Source organism: Zootermopsis nevadensis, unplaced genomic scaffold (genome assembly GCF_977971745.1).
Source record: "Zootermopsis nevadensis isolate Lab colony 2312 unplaced genomic scaffold, Znev_1.0 Znev_ptg000023l, whole genome shotgun sequence".
NCBI classification, from domain to species: Eukaryota; Metazoa; Arthropoda; class Insecta; order Blattodea; family Termopsidae; genus Zootermopsis; species Zootermopsis nevadensis.
The window spans coordinates 9,519,685-9,535,525 of NW_028259155.1; the positions used below are offsets into that span (position 1 = coordinate 9,519,685).

A 15,841-nucleotide genomic window follows, 5' to 3' on the forward strand; every position below is an offset into this window, starting at 1 on the left:
GCACAATTATCCGGTATGTTGGAGCAACTTAGTAAAATGAATTTTCAAAATTCTTTTTAAAATATCACTCGTAGATCAGAAATAGATACAAAATTCACAGTCTCTTGCCTTCATAATGACGTTCTTGTAAACGATGTTCATGAATCTTTCCCTAATACCATGAAGATGGTTTCGTAACTCGAAACATGTCGCCACAAGTGGATTCATTTAATACAAGACGTAAAGAGAAACTGCTGTGTGTTGATGAATGGTAATTTTTTAGATAAAATCAAACGTCTTTAAAATAATTAATTTCAATAAAACTTCTTGAGCAGAAAATAACGAAAAGAAATAATTTTTCCTTCTTTGCTGCAAACAATATTTCTCTTTATTTTATGTTTTTGTAGCTACTACACCAATTCCTAGTTTTCTACATTATTTTCAACAACAACAACAACTGTGTCGTGAAGAATTGCACCAGCTCAGTGACTTCGCTGCCCTCCCGCGAGCGCCGCTCCAATTAAGGCCTCTCCGTGTATTCAATGAGAGTCGGAGATCCTCGCCCACCGACTGAATCTATGTCAAGGTATCCAGAGAAAACCTTTAACTCTTTCCACGCACCAAAGTAAGAAACGATGTAACCACACCAGGTTCAAACCCGTCGCTACATCAACAGAAGGAGTGTTACGTTTCTCCTTCAACATTTTTTTACGTTTCTCCTCCATTAATTTCTCTCTGTGCTTGTAGGCGTAATCGCTTGCATTCGGTAGGTTCTCGATGACACAGGTCGACATCCCGGATCTACAAACATTCATGTCTGCCGCCTTGTCCCTGCAATTGGAAATATTAAAAGTGAAAACAAATTCTCTTTCATCGTCCATCAGTATAATCTACACTCAATATAATTTTTATCACATTTCGCAGACACAGTTACAGAAAATATGTGTGTATATATACTTGTACTTTTGGGGTTCTAAAATATCAGAGATTTCGATGTAGAATAAGAATAAAAGAATTATCTTTGGGAGTCGTAAAATGTTTTGCCCTAAAAATATCCATGTCTGATGGGTTGGCTCTGTCTTTGGGTTGAATGGAAAACTGCTTTTAGCTAAGGGCACGGGCTTCCACCGAAATGTCGTTGCTTATAATTTGTTTCCTGACAACCTTAACAAAAATTCCCCCAATCGGAATTCAATGCACCATATTTCACTTAAGTTCCCACTTGATCTTTCTTTCACTCAGATGCACACAGAACACGGGCCATATTGCTATTATAACGTAATACATTTTATTACATCAAAGTGGAGGGAGAGGTTATCACACGCTCTCTTTGGAGAGATAAGCGTGTCTTGTTTGAGACTTGCGCCCATGACAATATTTCCCTCTTTTAGGAAAATATTTTCAAAAAAATTTTGTTCCACCAAAAATAGTTCTGGAGAGGTTCTGCTACACGTAAGATAGACAAAAACCAAAATTAAATGAATTTCTCTGGGATTTTTGGCTCTTGCACAAACGAATATGAAGAAATTTGTATTCTGAGATGTTTTTGGAGCTGCTTACTCACTCCGTCAACAGATGGCAGGAGACTGCGTGGTCAAACACGCCAAGAGACAGCCATTTTGAAATAAACTTTCATCAGAAATGGGAACATGGGATTAATAGGCGTCGTTAAACCTGAAACTGCCTAACACTTTGACGAAAGCCGAAGGTTATGGCGATGCAGATGTGCTGAACGCCAGACACTTCCTGCCCAAGAGAGAGCCACTGATCAAGGAAACTTAGTCAAAAGCTTCTTATTAATGCGGTTACAGTTTACGTCTGATTAGCATCACAAAGTCATTCGCCCTCTGATTTAACGATTCAGCTTGACCGCAACGTCGCCCTGCCGCCTTTCATTCTACCCCCTTCCTCTCAAACACTTTTCGCGCGTTTATTCGAGGCCCTGAGCAAGCAGAAATAACCTCCGAAACGTCGGTCACTTTCTTCGACACTACAAGGCGCTGCATCCGCAAGATCGCGGATACCTTGACCGGAAATGATTCACTTCCTAGCGCTTTTCAAAAGTAACAGTTTGTGAACAATCATACAAACAAAGAGACAAACCATCGATTTTCCTTGTCATTGAAACATTCGACGTGGGAGAAGAAGTTTTCACCGATAAACTTTCCACTGATGACGAAGATCTTGTCGTCCATCACTTTTGCGTCTTGTATATGTGAAGAGAAATTCATGGCAGGGATTTCGGTCCACGTGTCTTCTGCAGCGTCATACTTTTCGGTTTTCAGCCTGCGAAATGTCTCGTTTTCTCCTCCTGCACACACACAGATTCAGTAACAGGTCACAGGATATAAAAAAAGCTGCCAAAGGGAACTTATCCTAACCCCATTCAGCGGTTCCCTTCTTCTTATGTATTACTCTGAGAACTGAAAACGAAGTGTGTGGCTTTTATGGAGCCACAAGATTCATTACCTTATTCACAAAAGTCGGTAGTTGACCTCATCTCACATATTCTAAATCCTTAAAAACATTTTAATATTATCCTTCCTTTTACGCCAATGTGTCACAAGTGGTATCTTCTCTTCAAGATTACCAATTACAAATTTCTAGATGTTTGTATTTCCCGTAACTTCAATGCTTCACACTCCGACCGTCTTACAAACGGATTTACGCTCTTAAAATTGGTAATTCCGTGAACGGAACGAATGAATTATTACAACAAAGAAAATTCATTCCCTCTTGCATTGTCGGAATTAGTACCAGGAACAGCTACAATTTTATTTTTGTACTTGTAGCATCAGGAAATTGCGCTTGACTTCTGTTGTTTGCTTCATGAAACTGATTGCGAAAATAGAGTTCAACAACAACACAAGATGCACTGTTCAAAACGGCGTTACACAAAGAAGTGACGAAAAGCAAAGTTTGCGAAGGGACTGCTTTAAACCATCGGCTTTTTGGGGATAACAGCGCGGCAAACTGAAATTTCCCTGCTACAAGAACAAAATATTTACCTGTAAAACTGGAACTCTGTGAAAAATAGGGCATACGTTACTTTGGATACCACAAGAGATTATACAATGTTAGTTAGTTAGTTAAGTGTTCTTTATGGAGAATGTAATCGAAACCACGAATCGGGGTAAAATTACTGACAAACTAACTCTGTGATGACGGGAGTGAAATGCTGTTGATAAAGTCTCAGTCACTCAAAGAAAACCTGGAAAACATTTCGCAATAGCGATTTCTGTAAGAAGGATAGAGGAACATCACTCGGAATGTCCAGAGTTCTCACCCAGGGCGTACAGACAGCCGTGGAACTCGACGCAAGAAAGAAACGAACGTCTAGAAAGCATTGGAGCAACGTACGTCCATTGGTCGGTGTCCGGGTCATAAACTTCCACCGAGTTTAGAGAATACTGAACATATCTTCCACCAGCGATGTATATTTTGTCTGTAAAAACAAATTAGCCAAAATTAAACTCGTCTATGCAGAGCACAGACATTGACAATCCGTACTTAAATTTGTAAATCCATTAAGTCCCCCTTCGTGTCTCAGAAACTGCACAGACACGGCCGTCTCTGTTCATTTGTTTCTTTCTTTCGAATGCAGGCCATCGGCGTGTCAAAGGAAATGATTTTAACTGATAAAATTTAATATAAACAGCTTAAAATGCTTAAATTAATGCACAATGGAGATGATGGTAAGTTACATTTTCTGTGAAACGAATTTTATTAAATTTAGTGCCAGAGATGTACGGAAAGAGCTGCTAAAAGGTGCTCTACATTTACAATACAATGCGCTATTTACATGAGATTATTATCTGTCTCAAAAACATATTACATCCGTATTATTTGAGAGCCAGTTTGATGGTTGTTTGAATTCACTCCTAGTGCACACTACAAAGGCAGAAGACGACGCACAGGGACAGCTTACGAGAGCAGGAGAAACCATAACGCACTCGGAACTTCAAGCCGTTGCAGTCTGTGAAATAACGAAGTCCGTGGCACGGATAAAAGAAAGGGATATTGAAAGAATATGGGACGATGGAATGACGGAAACTAAGTTCAAGAGCGAGGAGGAATGCCTTGATGATGAAGGCATAATGTTCGTCCGAAACGTCGGCAGAAGTCAAACGACAGCCATCTTCGTACTCCCCGCCGTGAGAACCTCAAATCCTGAGATTTCTTGAACCGTTCTGGCGTTTTTACACGCGGACAGACAGACAGACAGACGCCTCGCCTTCTGCACAAATTTCTGTTTCACAGGATTTACGCACCATTCAGTACAGCCGCACCTGCACTGCGTCGCTTTGTGTTCATATGAGCGATCCACGACCACTGATTCGCCATGCAGTCGTATCTTTCCGCCGTTCTCTGATTAACATGACCATCTTCACCGCCCATGGCGTACACTGCACCTCGCAGAACTGCCACACTTAAACCCCATCTGAAACGAACAAAAGTACACGCTCTGCTATGCTCATTTATTTCTGATGGAGATGCATTTCCTCTCGCTGAACGCAATTGTTCGCTCGTCATTGTTAAATCTTAATTCAGACGAATTAACAAGTAAATCGCATTCTTAAAACCAAAATTGTCGCAAAAGTCCTCCCACATATTCACACTTTGCACGATGTTCCTGTATGTGAGTGGTACAATTTTACAACCCCTGCCCAGATTTATATCTTGACTAAGACAGCGACTATCAGCTTTTTTAAGAAGGACTCTGTTCCCAGGAGTTCCTCAGTTACCAAGCTGCATCTTACCTGCGTTCGTGCATAGGCGCCACCTGACGGCATGTCTTCGTAACAGCGTTGAAGCAGAAACATGAGCCTAATGAATCCCTGCCATCAAAACCTCCGATGACGTAAATGTCGAAACCGACCACTGCCGTGCTGTGATCCATTCGACGACCGATCGAGTCGGCCCCCTCCACCTGCACAGGAAGAACAGGTCATGGCTTTATGTTTCTTTGGGTCACTTAGTCTACTGAAGTGAAGTCCTTACATTAGAGTCCAAGCTACCAACCACCGGAGCAGGGGCGCACTCCCCAACAGTGGACCGAAATTGCTACACCGTGGAGGGAGGCACTCGACAAAGACCGTGAGAAATTAACTTGGAGCGAAGGTGGAAACAGGAAGACTCGAACAGAAGCTCTCGTCAAGTTCGACAGACAAACGTAGAATCAATTTCTGATCAACATTTCAGGTCCGTACGGTGGCAAAGACAGATGTTGGTGTTTTGGGTTTCATCGACGCAAAGATGGAGGCAGTACGTCCATGATTAAGCTTAAATAAACAATTACTTGGTAAAATAAGGAAAACTAGTTTTCCCAGAGGCGTCATTTAACTAAGGCACGGTAAGAGTAGAAATGCGTACAACTCACCACACTCCACCGGTCTGCTCGTGCGTCGTAGGCTTCGATCACATCTGTCATTGTTCCGTCGCCACGCCCACCAATAGCAAAAAGAATGTCCTGTGGGATTCGCGGGTAGGCAATCCTTGGTGTCACGAATTCCTTGTCTTCCTTCGTCAACCTTTTCACGTCGTCCAGGAATTTGAGCGTCTCCGAGATCACGGGTCTGCACTCCTCATTTTCCGTCACGTAAGGGTGCTTTGACACCTGTTGAACAGTTCAATGTGGACCTTAAGAACTTTTTTGGAAGAAATGGAATGTTCCATTGCAGAGGAGACAAGAAATTCACACATAATCTGGTTCTGAAATCACCGAAATAAATTATGGTATACACAGGAAAATATATTTTTTGGTTTATGTAACGACGCTTTTAACAAATGCACAGATTGAGGAGAGAAGCGAAATCAAAGTTCAATCGATCTTAGAGAAAACTATTGAAATGTGTTTCAACCGAAAGTGAAATACTTCAGTAATGGCTGCATTTTGAGTTACATTCAAAATCGTAATTTATTTCTCCTCTCTCCCGTGAGAGCTGCACGATGCGATCACCACATTTTTTTTATTCTATAAATTTAATTAATCGTCAAAATTACGTGGCATCTAAAGAAAATTATGACAATTAGTTGCTTTGAGTGCCAAGAGAGGGAACCTGCTACATGCTGATGGTTGGGCGGAAGGCCCATCAACACAACGGCGTGTGGTTATGGGCTCGATGTCTATTAAGAGCCATTGCATGTTTCGACCGAATGTTACGATGTCATTGTAACATTTTAACCAGAATTGGAATATGTCGACAGATTCCGTTAAAACGTATCAGTATTAAATCTAATGAACGAGCTGGAACTGCGGACAGACAGATGGGCTTACACGTGACAACGAAAAAGGCTCCCGATTTGCATTAATTGGTTACGAACACGTGTGAATATGGAATTGAAAATGCGGGCTTCACTTCCCATAATCATCCACGATTTCAGGGGCGTACTGACCTCTTCCTTGAAAAACTTTTCGTCAAGGAGTCCCAGTCTGACGCCCTTCAAAAGGCCCGCGATGTGACCTTTCCTGTTGTCCGGGTCGTGGTTGATCCACTGGAGAATGCACTCCCACACGAATTTCTCGTCCTTCACGTTCAATTCCTCGGCCTCGATTATCGCTTGCAGCTCCTCTGGAGGCAGTTCCTGCAGTTCTTCGCTCTGCTGAGACACTTCCACGAATTGGCGCAGAACGAAGCTACGAGCGTGAGTCTCGAGGTCGGCGATGAAGTGCAACCTTCGACAGCGAGGGTAAGAGCCGATTCAGAATCGATCTCCTTCGGACTCTGACACATTGAAATACTGCAGCAAGAACTGGATTCTCAACTATTTGCACACCACAGCATTTCGCCTGCAGTTTTGATCTTAGCCGTTTGAAGCCCGAATTAGCGAGACTGAGAGCAGAAACGTGGAGAGGCAACGATTAAGGATGCTCCGTTTAACCGGGGCAAAATAGAAAGTTTTCGGCTCTGAAGGTACCCAGGCAATGCCCGCTCGTCCTCGTGATAAGGTTATATGTTGAAACAAGGGCACGGCGTACGCAAGTGAAGAAGGCAGTGAGATGAGAAGTGTAGAATTTTTAATTCTGGCCTTAACCTTGGCGAAACGACGTTTTGGTAACTGCGTGTGTTAATCCAGTGAAACCTCGTGTAACCGGACTAAATGGGGGGAACCACGTGTCTGATGAGCGGGGCGAAGGGGAACGTGGACATGGAATTGAACAAATAAGTAGAGACTCAATACAGATCTTCCTCGTCCGCGGATGATGCGGGCGTGTCGCACGCACAAGCCGACGGCGAAAGTCACTCGAGGGCGCTGTTCGAGGGAGTCCCTGTTTTAAAATAGTGAATTTATCAGTCATTCTGTCCATCGCATGAACTGGAGCTTCTGGTGTGATTCTGCCGATGTCAGTTGATTTGCTTGCTGTGTTGTCCTGAACAAGAAGGAGTAAGGATTCAGCGTCTACGGGAACCAGCGGGTTGTTTCTTGTCTTTTCCCTATAATAACCAGTTCTCTAAATGTCTCGAAGTGTTCATAATAATCAGCAAAATCTGGGGTGAGGTTAGATCAATGAACTGTGCCGCGTGGACATCGATTTAACCACTCTCGCCGGTGGAATCCAATCGCAACCGATCTGGTTGAAATTCGGTCGCTTAATGCGGGAATCGGATAATCGAGGCTCGGTTACAGAGGTTTTGCTGTATGCAGAAATATGTGGGGCTGAATGTTGATTTTGAAATTGGGAGGATTATGTAAGAAGCAAGGAATTCCACAGAGAAAGAAAGAAAGAAAGAAAGAAAGAAGAAAAGGATTTCGAGAGGAAGACAGATTTAAGTATGACCCTGCAATAGGTCATCTGCTGGTCATAATGACGATCAAAACATACGCAGTTAAATCAGAACATTTAAATTAGAGGGACGTTAATAATAACCTGCTAAATATTATAATTTGCCCAGTGCTCAGTCAGAGACTTTAATCTCCGACCTGGCACTCGACTGATCTCTTGAGTAAAGCTGACCTCTCAGCAAATGACAAATGAACATCAATTACCTTGCGAACTGCAAGATGCCGACACAGTTGTCGGCGTCCATCGCGTCCATGAGGAAGTCGCAGCAGAGTTTACGAAGGTCCGGAATGAAAAAGGAGTCAGCCGTCTCGAGCAGCTGACGCGCGTTGTCGGAGCGGATGTCCACCTCGTCGAAATAAACAAAGTCCAGTATCTGGGTCATCATGTCTGAGCTAATTCCGTGGAGGAGAACATCAGTCTTCGCACTGGTGTGCAGTTTTGTCGTGAAGAGGGTCCTGAAACGTCGATTTGGAGAAACGGCGAGCAGAAAATTACAAGTCACGCGCATAAAGTTTAAGTTTTTATGACTCACGTAGCCAAATAAAAGTATCTTTTGTCAATGTGGTGAATGAATTTCTGTTACCTGAATAATTAAAAAACTCCCAGAATAAGTCCGAATGGGACCGGATTAACTGCGAGAGCGTAAAGGGCGGACGTAGGCTTAACAGAATTTAACTTAAAAATCGGAAAGCAAGCAGCGAGCATTTGTACTATGGAATGGCTACCTCGTTTCTTAGATAACCTTGACGCCTTCAAGAGATATCTTAGGTTATAATAATTATTACAGATATTTTAAAACCAACGCAAATATTTCAACATACATCGCGGGCTGCACATTCCACTGATTGAGCAGTTCGTAATAAGAAATCTATTTGTTCTGTAAAAACATTTTCCCGACGATAAACAAGTTAAATGAAAAGCCGATGATTCTACGCGGCCTTTAAGACCAACCAGGAAACAATTTCCTATTACAAATTAAGGGCTTCGCAGTGCAAGACAAACGGAAAGATTTGATTGTCGGAAAACTGAAAAAGGGACACAACGTCTGTTGGGAAACAGAAGCAATGGCTCGTGGTTAAAATTCATTTCTCATTTTGAGAACTCGCCGCAAATTTATTTAAAGCACAAGCAAAATAACGTATGCACAAATTCTCGATCGAGTTTCTCCTATCAATGAAACACATCTCACGAAGATCTTTGTTATAGTTTATTATATTTCAGACAGAGCAACACAGAGCAGCTTTCAATGTTCCGGCCATTACCAACTTTCTTCTGGACTGAGTCGGTCGTCTTTTTGTATTAAAACCAAGACGTTTTGGAAATGGATTGTTTCTAATTCTCCTTCCAGATCGATTGACTGTCACTTTGGTACAACCACACTTAAAAGTTAGTACAAAATCCATCTACGTCTTCTGGGATGTTGCGTCGTGTTGTGTCTTAGAAATTATCGGACGTTTCAGAGGTGCCTACTGCCTCCATCATCAAGGAAAGAAGGCAGTAAGTACGTCTGAAATGCCACTCAGTTTCTACGGCGCCGTGAGATTTCATGACAACGAACAAATAACAAAAGACAATCAGCCGTATAAAAATACAGGTTTCCGCATCAAAGGGGATAAAACATTTCACATACGAATTGAGGTCTCTTGTGTCCTTAATTCACGTGTTAATAAACCACGTTAGCCAATAAACAAACCTTAAATATTCGCTGCGCATCGACAGAATCTCTCTGCTGACTCGAAAGACGCCGCCGTCCTCCGACCTCAACACCGCGTCACACAAGACGTTCCTCTCTCTTAGTTTATTCAGACGGACCAACGCTTTGGTGCACGTGCACCTGCCGCCGACTTGGAAACAGCTGCAACTTTGATTTGACTCCATCTCCTGAAAAACAGTCGATCGCTGTTACAGGTTTTCTTCATACTCACGAGTGTGCACATCAACTGAGAGTGCCTGAGTGGAAACACGACACTGAGAAGAATATCTGGACCTGCGAGAGAGTTGCTGACAAGGGAATGGTGAAAATTGCATAAAATGGAGCTTAATAGGTCTCTTCACTAATTAATAAATTGTAGGCTTACAGATCGAGGGTGAAGAGATGGGCGGGGAATGTAGAACATATGGCAGAGACAAGAAGTGCAACTTTTTAATCGGTAGACCTGAAAAGAAAAGGTCACTTGAGCGTCCTATGCGTTACTGGGATAATATTAAAATGGATCTTAGAGGTGAAGAATGAATGTGTGAATTCACTTCATCTGCTTGTGGATGTGGTTTAGAGGCGGGGTCTTGTATACACGGACATGAAACTTCATGTTTCATAAAGGCGAGATATTGGATTACCTGGGCTACTGTTAAATTCTCAAGCTGAGTTTGTTTCTTTTTTTTTTATAGAAATGCCTGTTGAGATTCAATACAAAATGACAAAGCTCTAAATGTGACTAATCTAACTAACCAACCAGATGGCTTACCGAACCCGAAGGTTCATCACCGAATTAACCAAAGCCCTCCACCGGACCCTGTCCTGGGCCAACAAAATCCAGTCTCCTTCAACTCCTATCTCCCATAGATCCCGCCTGAGATTATCCTTCCATCTACGTCTAGGTCTCCCCAGAGGTCTCTTCCCCTCAGGCTTCGCAAATAGTGGACCCAACCAACCAGATGGCTTACGTAACCCGAAGGTTCATCACCGAATTAACGAAAGCCCTCCACCGGACCCTGTCCTGGACCAACAAAATCCAGTCTCCTTCAACTCCTATCTCCCATAGATCCCGCCTGAGATTATCCTCCCATCTACGCCTAGGTCTCCCCAGCGGTCTCTTCCCCTCAGGCTTCCCAAATAGTGGACCCAACCAACCACATGGCTTACGGAACCCGAAGGTTCATCACCGAACTAACCAAAGCCCTCCACCGGACCCTGTCCTGGGCCAACAAAATCCAGTCTCCTTCAGCTCCTATCTCCCACAGATCCCGCCTGAGATTATCCTCCCATCTACGTCTAGGTATCCCCAGAGTTCTCTTCCCCTCAGGCTTCCACACCTCTTGTCCCATCCATGCGCTCCGCATGCCCCGCCCATCTCACACTTCTTGGCTTAATCACCCTGAAGATGTGACTGATTTAGGCAATATTAAGTCATGCCGCTTGTTTGTCATTACTCGCATAATTTAAATCTTCTTTTATGTAAACTACGTAGACATTGCTTATAAAATATCAATGTAATCCATTAAGTCTTACATGCCTCTGCTCTGGAGAACCGATTTTTAAAAATTACGAAAAAATATGCCATAGAAATTGCGTGACTTTTGATGCAGATCCAGACAGTTAAGAAATAAATTTTGGAAAAAGAAGGCTACGCTTTTTCATAAGCATAAAATTTTCGAGTTCTTCTCTGTAGAAGTAAAAGTGCTTAAGAGGTTACATGACTAAGGACTTTCCTGCCTAAGTTACACGTTTATATAAACCACGAGCGCAATACGTCACTTAAATTTATCAAATGAAGGCGAGATTTACAGTTGGGAACACTCACAAAAGCTCTAATTTGTTCTAACGCATGCGCAGATGAGGCCTAGATCACGCCACTCACATACTGCAATGTACAAGACATTCTATGAAAAGTCGAGTGGTACTCGGCTCGTCGAAGAACAGCCCACTTCCTTTACTGAACCAGAAGGCTCATCACCATGTTCACAAAATCCCGCCACCGGGGTCTATCCCGAGTCACTTGCATCCAGTTCGCTCCATCGAGTCCCATCCCCGTAAGGCCCATATTAATGTTATCCTCCCATCTACGCCGAGGTCTCCCCAATAACTTGTAAACACCCCTCCCCTGCTCACCCCCTAACAACATCGGGTGAGGAGCTCGTCTCTCTTATCTGTCCCACCCCCGTTTTGGGTCCAGACATCTTCCTCGACACTCTGTTCTCAGAGACCCTCAGTCTATGTTCCTCCCTCAAAGTTAAAGACCACGTTTTGCACCCATAAATACTTTGCACTCAATAATAGCAAACATTCCCCGGATTTAATCTGCTGATATAGGGAGATCGTCGATAATTAGGCTTGTAAATCCGAAATAAATATTCTTCATTGTTCCCTAAAACGCTTTAATATTGTCGATGTATCAAGAGATTAAAAGTGTTAGAATTATTGTTCAGAATATAAACCCCCACTTCTTAGCATCCACATATTTTTATTAAGATTCTGGGCTACGAAACACCTTTTATTCCTTTAAAATGTTAATTGCCTACTGGAATATTCTTTTATTATCAATGATGCCGTGAACAAACAGAAGTCAATCTAATGTTACTTGAAACTGTGTTAAAAAAGTTTAATTCTCTTACACGAGTTCACAAATGCAGACGAAAACATTAAATGTGATGAATAACAATATTTATAATTAGGAATCCCTTACCTCAAACTTTGTTCAGTTGTACGAGACCACGACGTCCACGGGCAAAGATCACAGATTTCTTAATAATTCTTATATAAGAAAAGAACTTGCGATGTTCTAAAAGGATTTTAACAGCACAAAATTGTCTACTCTACGACGCACTTTTTCTACAAGCGACTCACAGCTCAGCTCTTAACAGAATGACGAAAGCGGATTGTTGACGGCGATAATGAAACACAACAATGCCGAGTAAACAGATTACGTAACAATTAGTTTCTTAGGTAACATAACCATTGTTGTCGATCCATATTTACATATTTTTATTATTATTATTTATTTGACTGCAAATGGGTTTTTACCCGGTGGCAGTGGTCCTACAATAAGACACAACAAAACAGTAAGACAAAAAGACGTAAGACACAACAGAACAACACACCACACTCAAAATAAAACAACTCATAATATTACAAAACCATATAACCTAAAGTACATAACTTAAAAATTAATACCAACTAGACATAGGACAGTAACAGTTATGAACTGATGCACTCACATTTCATCAGGACCTTCTCTTCACTTCACTACACTTATGAAGCCTTCCCATCCTCACCCCAATTTACTGCACCCACTCATGTATTCCCTTTACTCCACATCATTTATCACTTTTCTAAACTTCTTCCTAAAAGCACTTGGTGTACATTAGAGAGTCCCTAAAACATCCTCAGGTAGCTGGTTCCAGAGTTGGATGGTCCTATTTACAAAGGAATATTTCTCGATATCTGTTCTTTGCTTTCTGCTTCTAATTTCCCGTATATGATCGACCCTGCTCAGATAGTATGGCCTTTGCAATCTGTCACCTATAGCCTTCCATTCCCGTTCTCTCGTGTACGCTTTGAAGAGAGCACATAGCCGTCCTATCTTTCTACGCTGTGCCAGGGTTTCCCAGTTCGAATCGCTCCTGTGATATGCAAATTTACATGCTTTCTTTTGCACCCTTTCTAATCCATTTATCTGCCCCTCCCTGTAAGGATCCCAGCACACCGCCCCATATTCCAGAATCGGACGCACTAGTGACGTGTAGGCTAGACTTTCAGTGTTACTATTCCCCTTTTTGAGAACACGCATTGTAAAATGAAGTGCCTTCCAGGCTTTCTTCGCCGGATAATTTACCTGATCAGCCCAGCTTAAATCGCTGCTTAAGAGAATTCCCAAGTATTTACAACTGCTCACTTCCGGAATTATTTGGTCTCGTAACAAATAGTTTGGTGGTTCCTTCGCCCGACTTCTCGTGAAACTAACTGCCTTACTTTTACTTGGGTTAATTTTCATAACATTTTCAAACGCCCACTCCCCCAGACTGTTCAGATCCATCTGCATCTTTTCTATATCTTTACTATTTATAATTTTCCTATATATTATACAGTCATCTGCAAAAAGTCTAATAGTCGATTCAATGTTCCTCCAAATATCATTTACGTACGTGAGGAATAGAAGTGGACCCAATACACTCCCTTGCGGTACTCCTGACGTTACTCTGACTTCCTCTGATAATTGCCCTCCTACTCTAACTCTCTGCGTTCGGCCTAAAAGAAATTCTCTTATCCATGCGACTGTCCTCGAGTCCACGCCCGATGCCGCGATTTTCATAAGCAGCCGATCGTGAGGAACTAAATCGAAGGCCTTCGAAAAATCGATTATAATCGCGTCTAACCTTCCTCCGTTATCCAGTGTGTCTGCGATTGTATTAATGTTTTTTCCAAAGGTATGTGCAGTAAATTTCATCTTCCTTCTTCTTACTGTGGTGGCACTGACGTTTGGTAGCAAGACAAACACGCCTGTGTGTCATGTTGTGTCAATTCTGGTCTCAGTTCTGCTGCTGATCAAGATGTGCATTCAAACTATGCTGTGAACTGTACAGTAAGTTGAGGTTCTAAAATGGGTAATAAAGTAAATATTCTCTCAGGATCTTTTATGAAAAGAGTAATTGATTGTTTAGTGCTATAATTGTCATGAATGAAGCTTATGCAAAGAAAGATGTAATTATCAACTAAAAAGTTTAGGTGGCAGTCTGTTGGATATCAACTGAAGATCACCCTGATGCAGTAAGCTCATCTGAAATATCTGCCAATCATATGACGTAACATTTCATAAGACAGCTACTTTTATACTTGTTGCTGTGATATCAGATTTCAAGTGAAATATGAATCAGACCTCAATTAATTCAAGAAGCACCATATTAAGTTTTTGTTCATGAATATAAACACTTACTTTTGTATGACTAAATTATTCATCATTTGATAATATAAATGTCTCCACTGTGAGATGTCTACGTTTTGCATTACAGTATAGCTTCTGTCTTGCTCTTGATGATTGCAATATTTTTTCACATTTAGTCATTTGGCTCATGTTTAAACCATTGTTTACCTAGCAGAGTAGAAAGTGTTAATATCAGATTATCATAGCTGTATCTACTGTAGTAAGATATAAGGTGAAGGAAAAGTTCTCATATTTATAAGACTGTGCCATGAAGATGTTTAGTGGACATGTATTCTTAATATCTGCCCTAATTCTAGTTAAAGATAATGGACTGTCATTTTACATGGAAGTGTATTTCTATTTTTTAAACTTCTGTATAAAGAGCTGGTGTAGCTCAGTCAGTATAGTGACTGGCTACAGACTAGACGGCCGGGGTCCGATCCCCGATGGGGGCAGAGTACTTTTTTCTAACCTCCGTGTCCAGAGTGGTTCTGGATCCCACCCAGCCTCATATCCAATGGGTACTTGGGTCCTTTCCCGGGGGCAAAGCACGGCCGGGGTGTGATGCTGACCACTCACCCCCATCTGGTGATGGGGTCAACAAAGAGTAGGAGCTATACCTCTCCTCCCCCCCCCCCCCCCCCCAAGTGCCCGCATAGGCATGTAGCGGGGCGCTTTACTTCAGCAGCCCATAAAGATCAGAAGCCGACAGATCGGGCAATGTGATGGCCAAGAAATGTTGCCATAGTGGGAAATTATTCAATGTTCGAACATATTCTTTAAACTGCTGAGTAGGATGCCCTTAACTACATCTTGTTGGAACCAAATAGCAGTATGGTCAAAGTCATTACAGCGCAACTCTGAAAATAACAACTCACTTGCCATATGCGATCAATGGAGGCTCATGCCCTTTAAATGTTTCCTGGTGCCTGCACAGTTCTGACACTGCCTCCAGTTTTTCTGTTTCTTGCAGAAGCTGTGGTTTCAAACGTCTCTACAAGCTCTGTACGGTGTTCTGATGAGGGACCTTCCCATGTCTCTCAATGTCAATATTCCATCTGAATATTTGTTCTGTTGCTATCACAGTCTTTAATATTTAAAATGTCTGTACAGGGAATGCACATGCATAGCCAATCACTGACTCATATTTACTGAAATGTCCCTAGCCGATCATAATAGTGCACTCAGTTTCATCACCTCCCTGGGGCCACCACAGTACTACGTGAATCAAAATGATGAATGAATGCTGCCCCATTCTGTATAGTCATTCTAGTTCGGCACATACAAATTTTAGGACTATTCCTAAGGTGCATTTAAACTGAACTAGTATCGTACTCACAGGATATTACATGTATGCAATAAAACAGGTTGACAAATCAAATACCAACTTAATAAATCCTTTACATGTAAACAAAGAACTTGAAAAAACTGCAGGAGC

General features: G+C 42.1%; 1 protein-coding gene across 1 annotated transcript; it reads right to left on the reverse strand.

Moving 5' to 3' along the window:
* Positions 1–345: 345 nt before the first annotated feature.
* Positions 346–14,317, reverse strand: LOC147872919 (kelch-like protein 10). The gene is made up of 10 exons (XM_087354559.1): positions 12,169–14,317; positions 9,459–9,646; positions 7,969–8,220; positions 6,376–6,655; positions 5,360–5,596; positions 4,740–4,909; positions 4,251–4,420; positions 3,266–3,424; positions 2,083–2,290; positions 346–810 (listed from the first exon to the last, which is right to left on the reverse strand). The coding sequence occupies exons 2-10, from the start codon at positions 9,641–9,643 to the stop codon at positions 561–563; spliced, it is 1,911 nt and encodes a 636-aa protein (XP_087210685.1). The 5' UTR covers positions 9,644–9,646; positions 12,169–14,317; the 3' UTR covers positions 346–560.
* Positions 14,318–15,841: the final 1,524 nt, after the last annotated feature.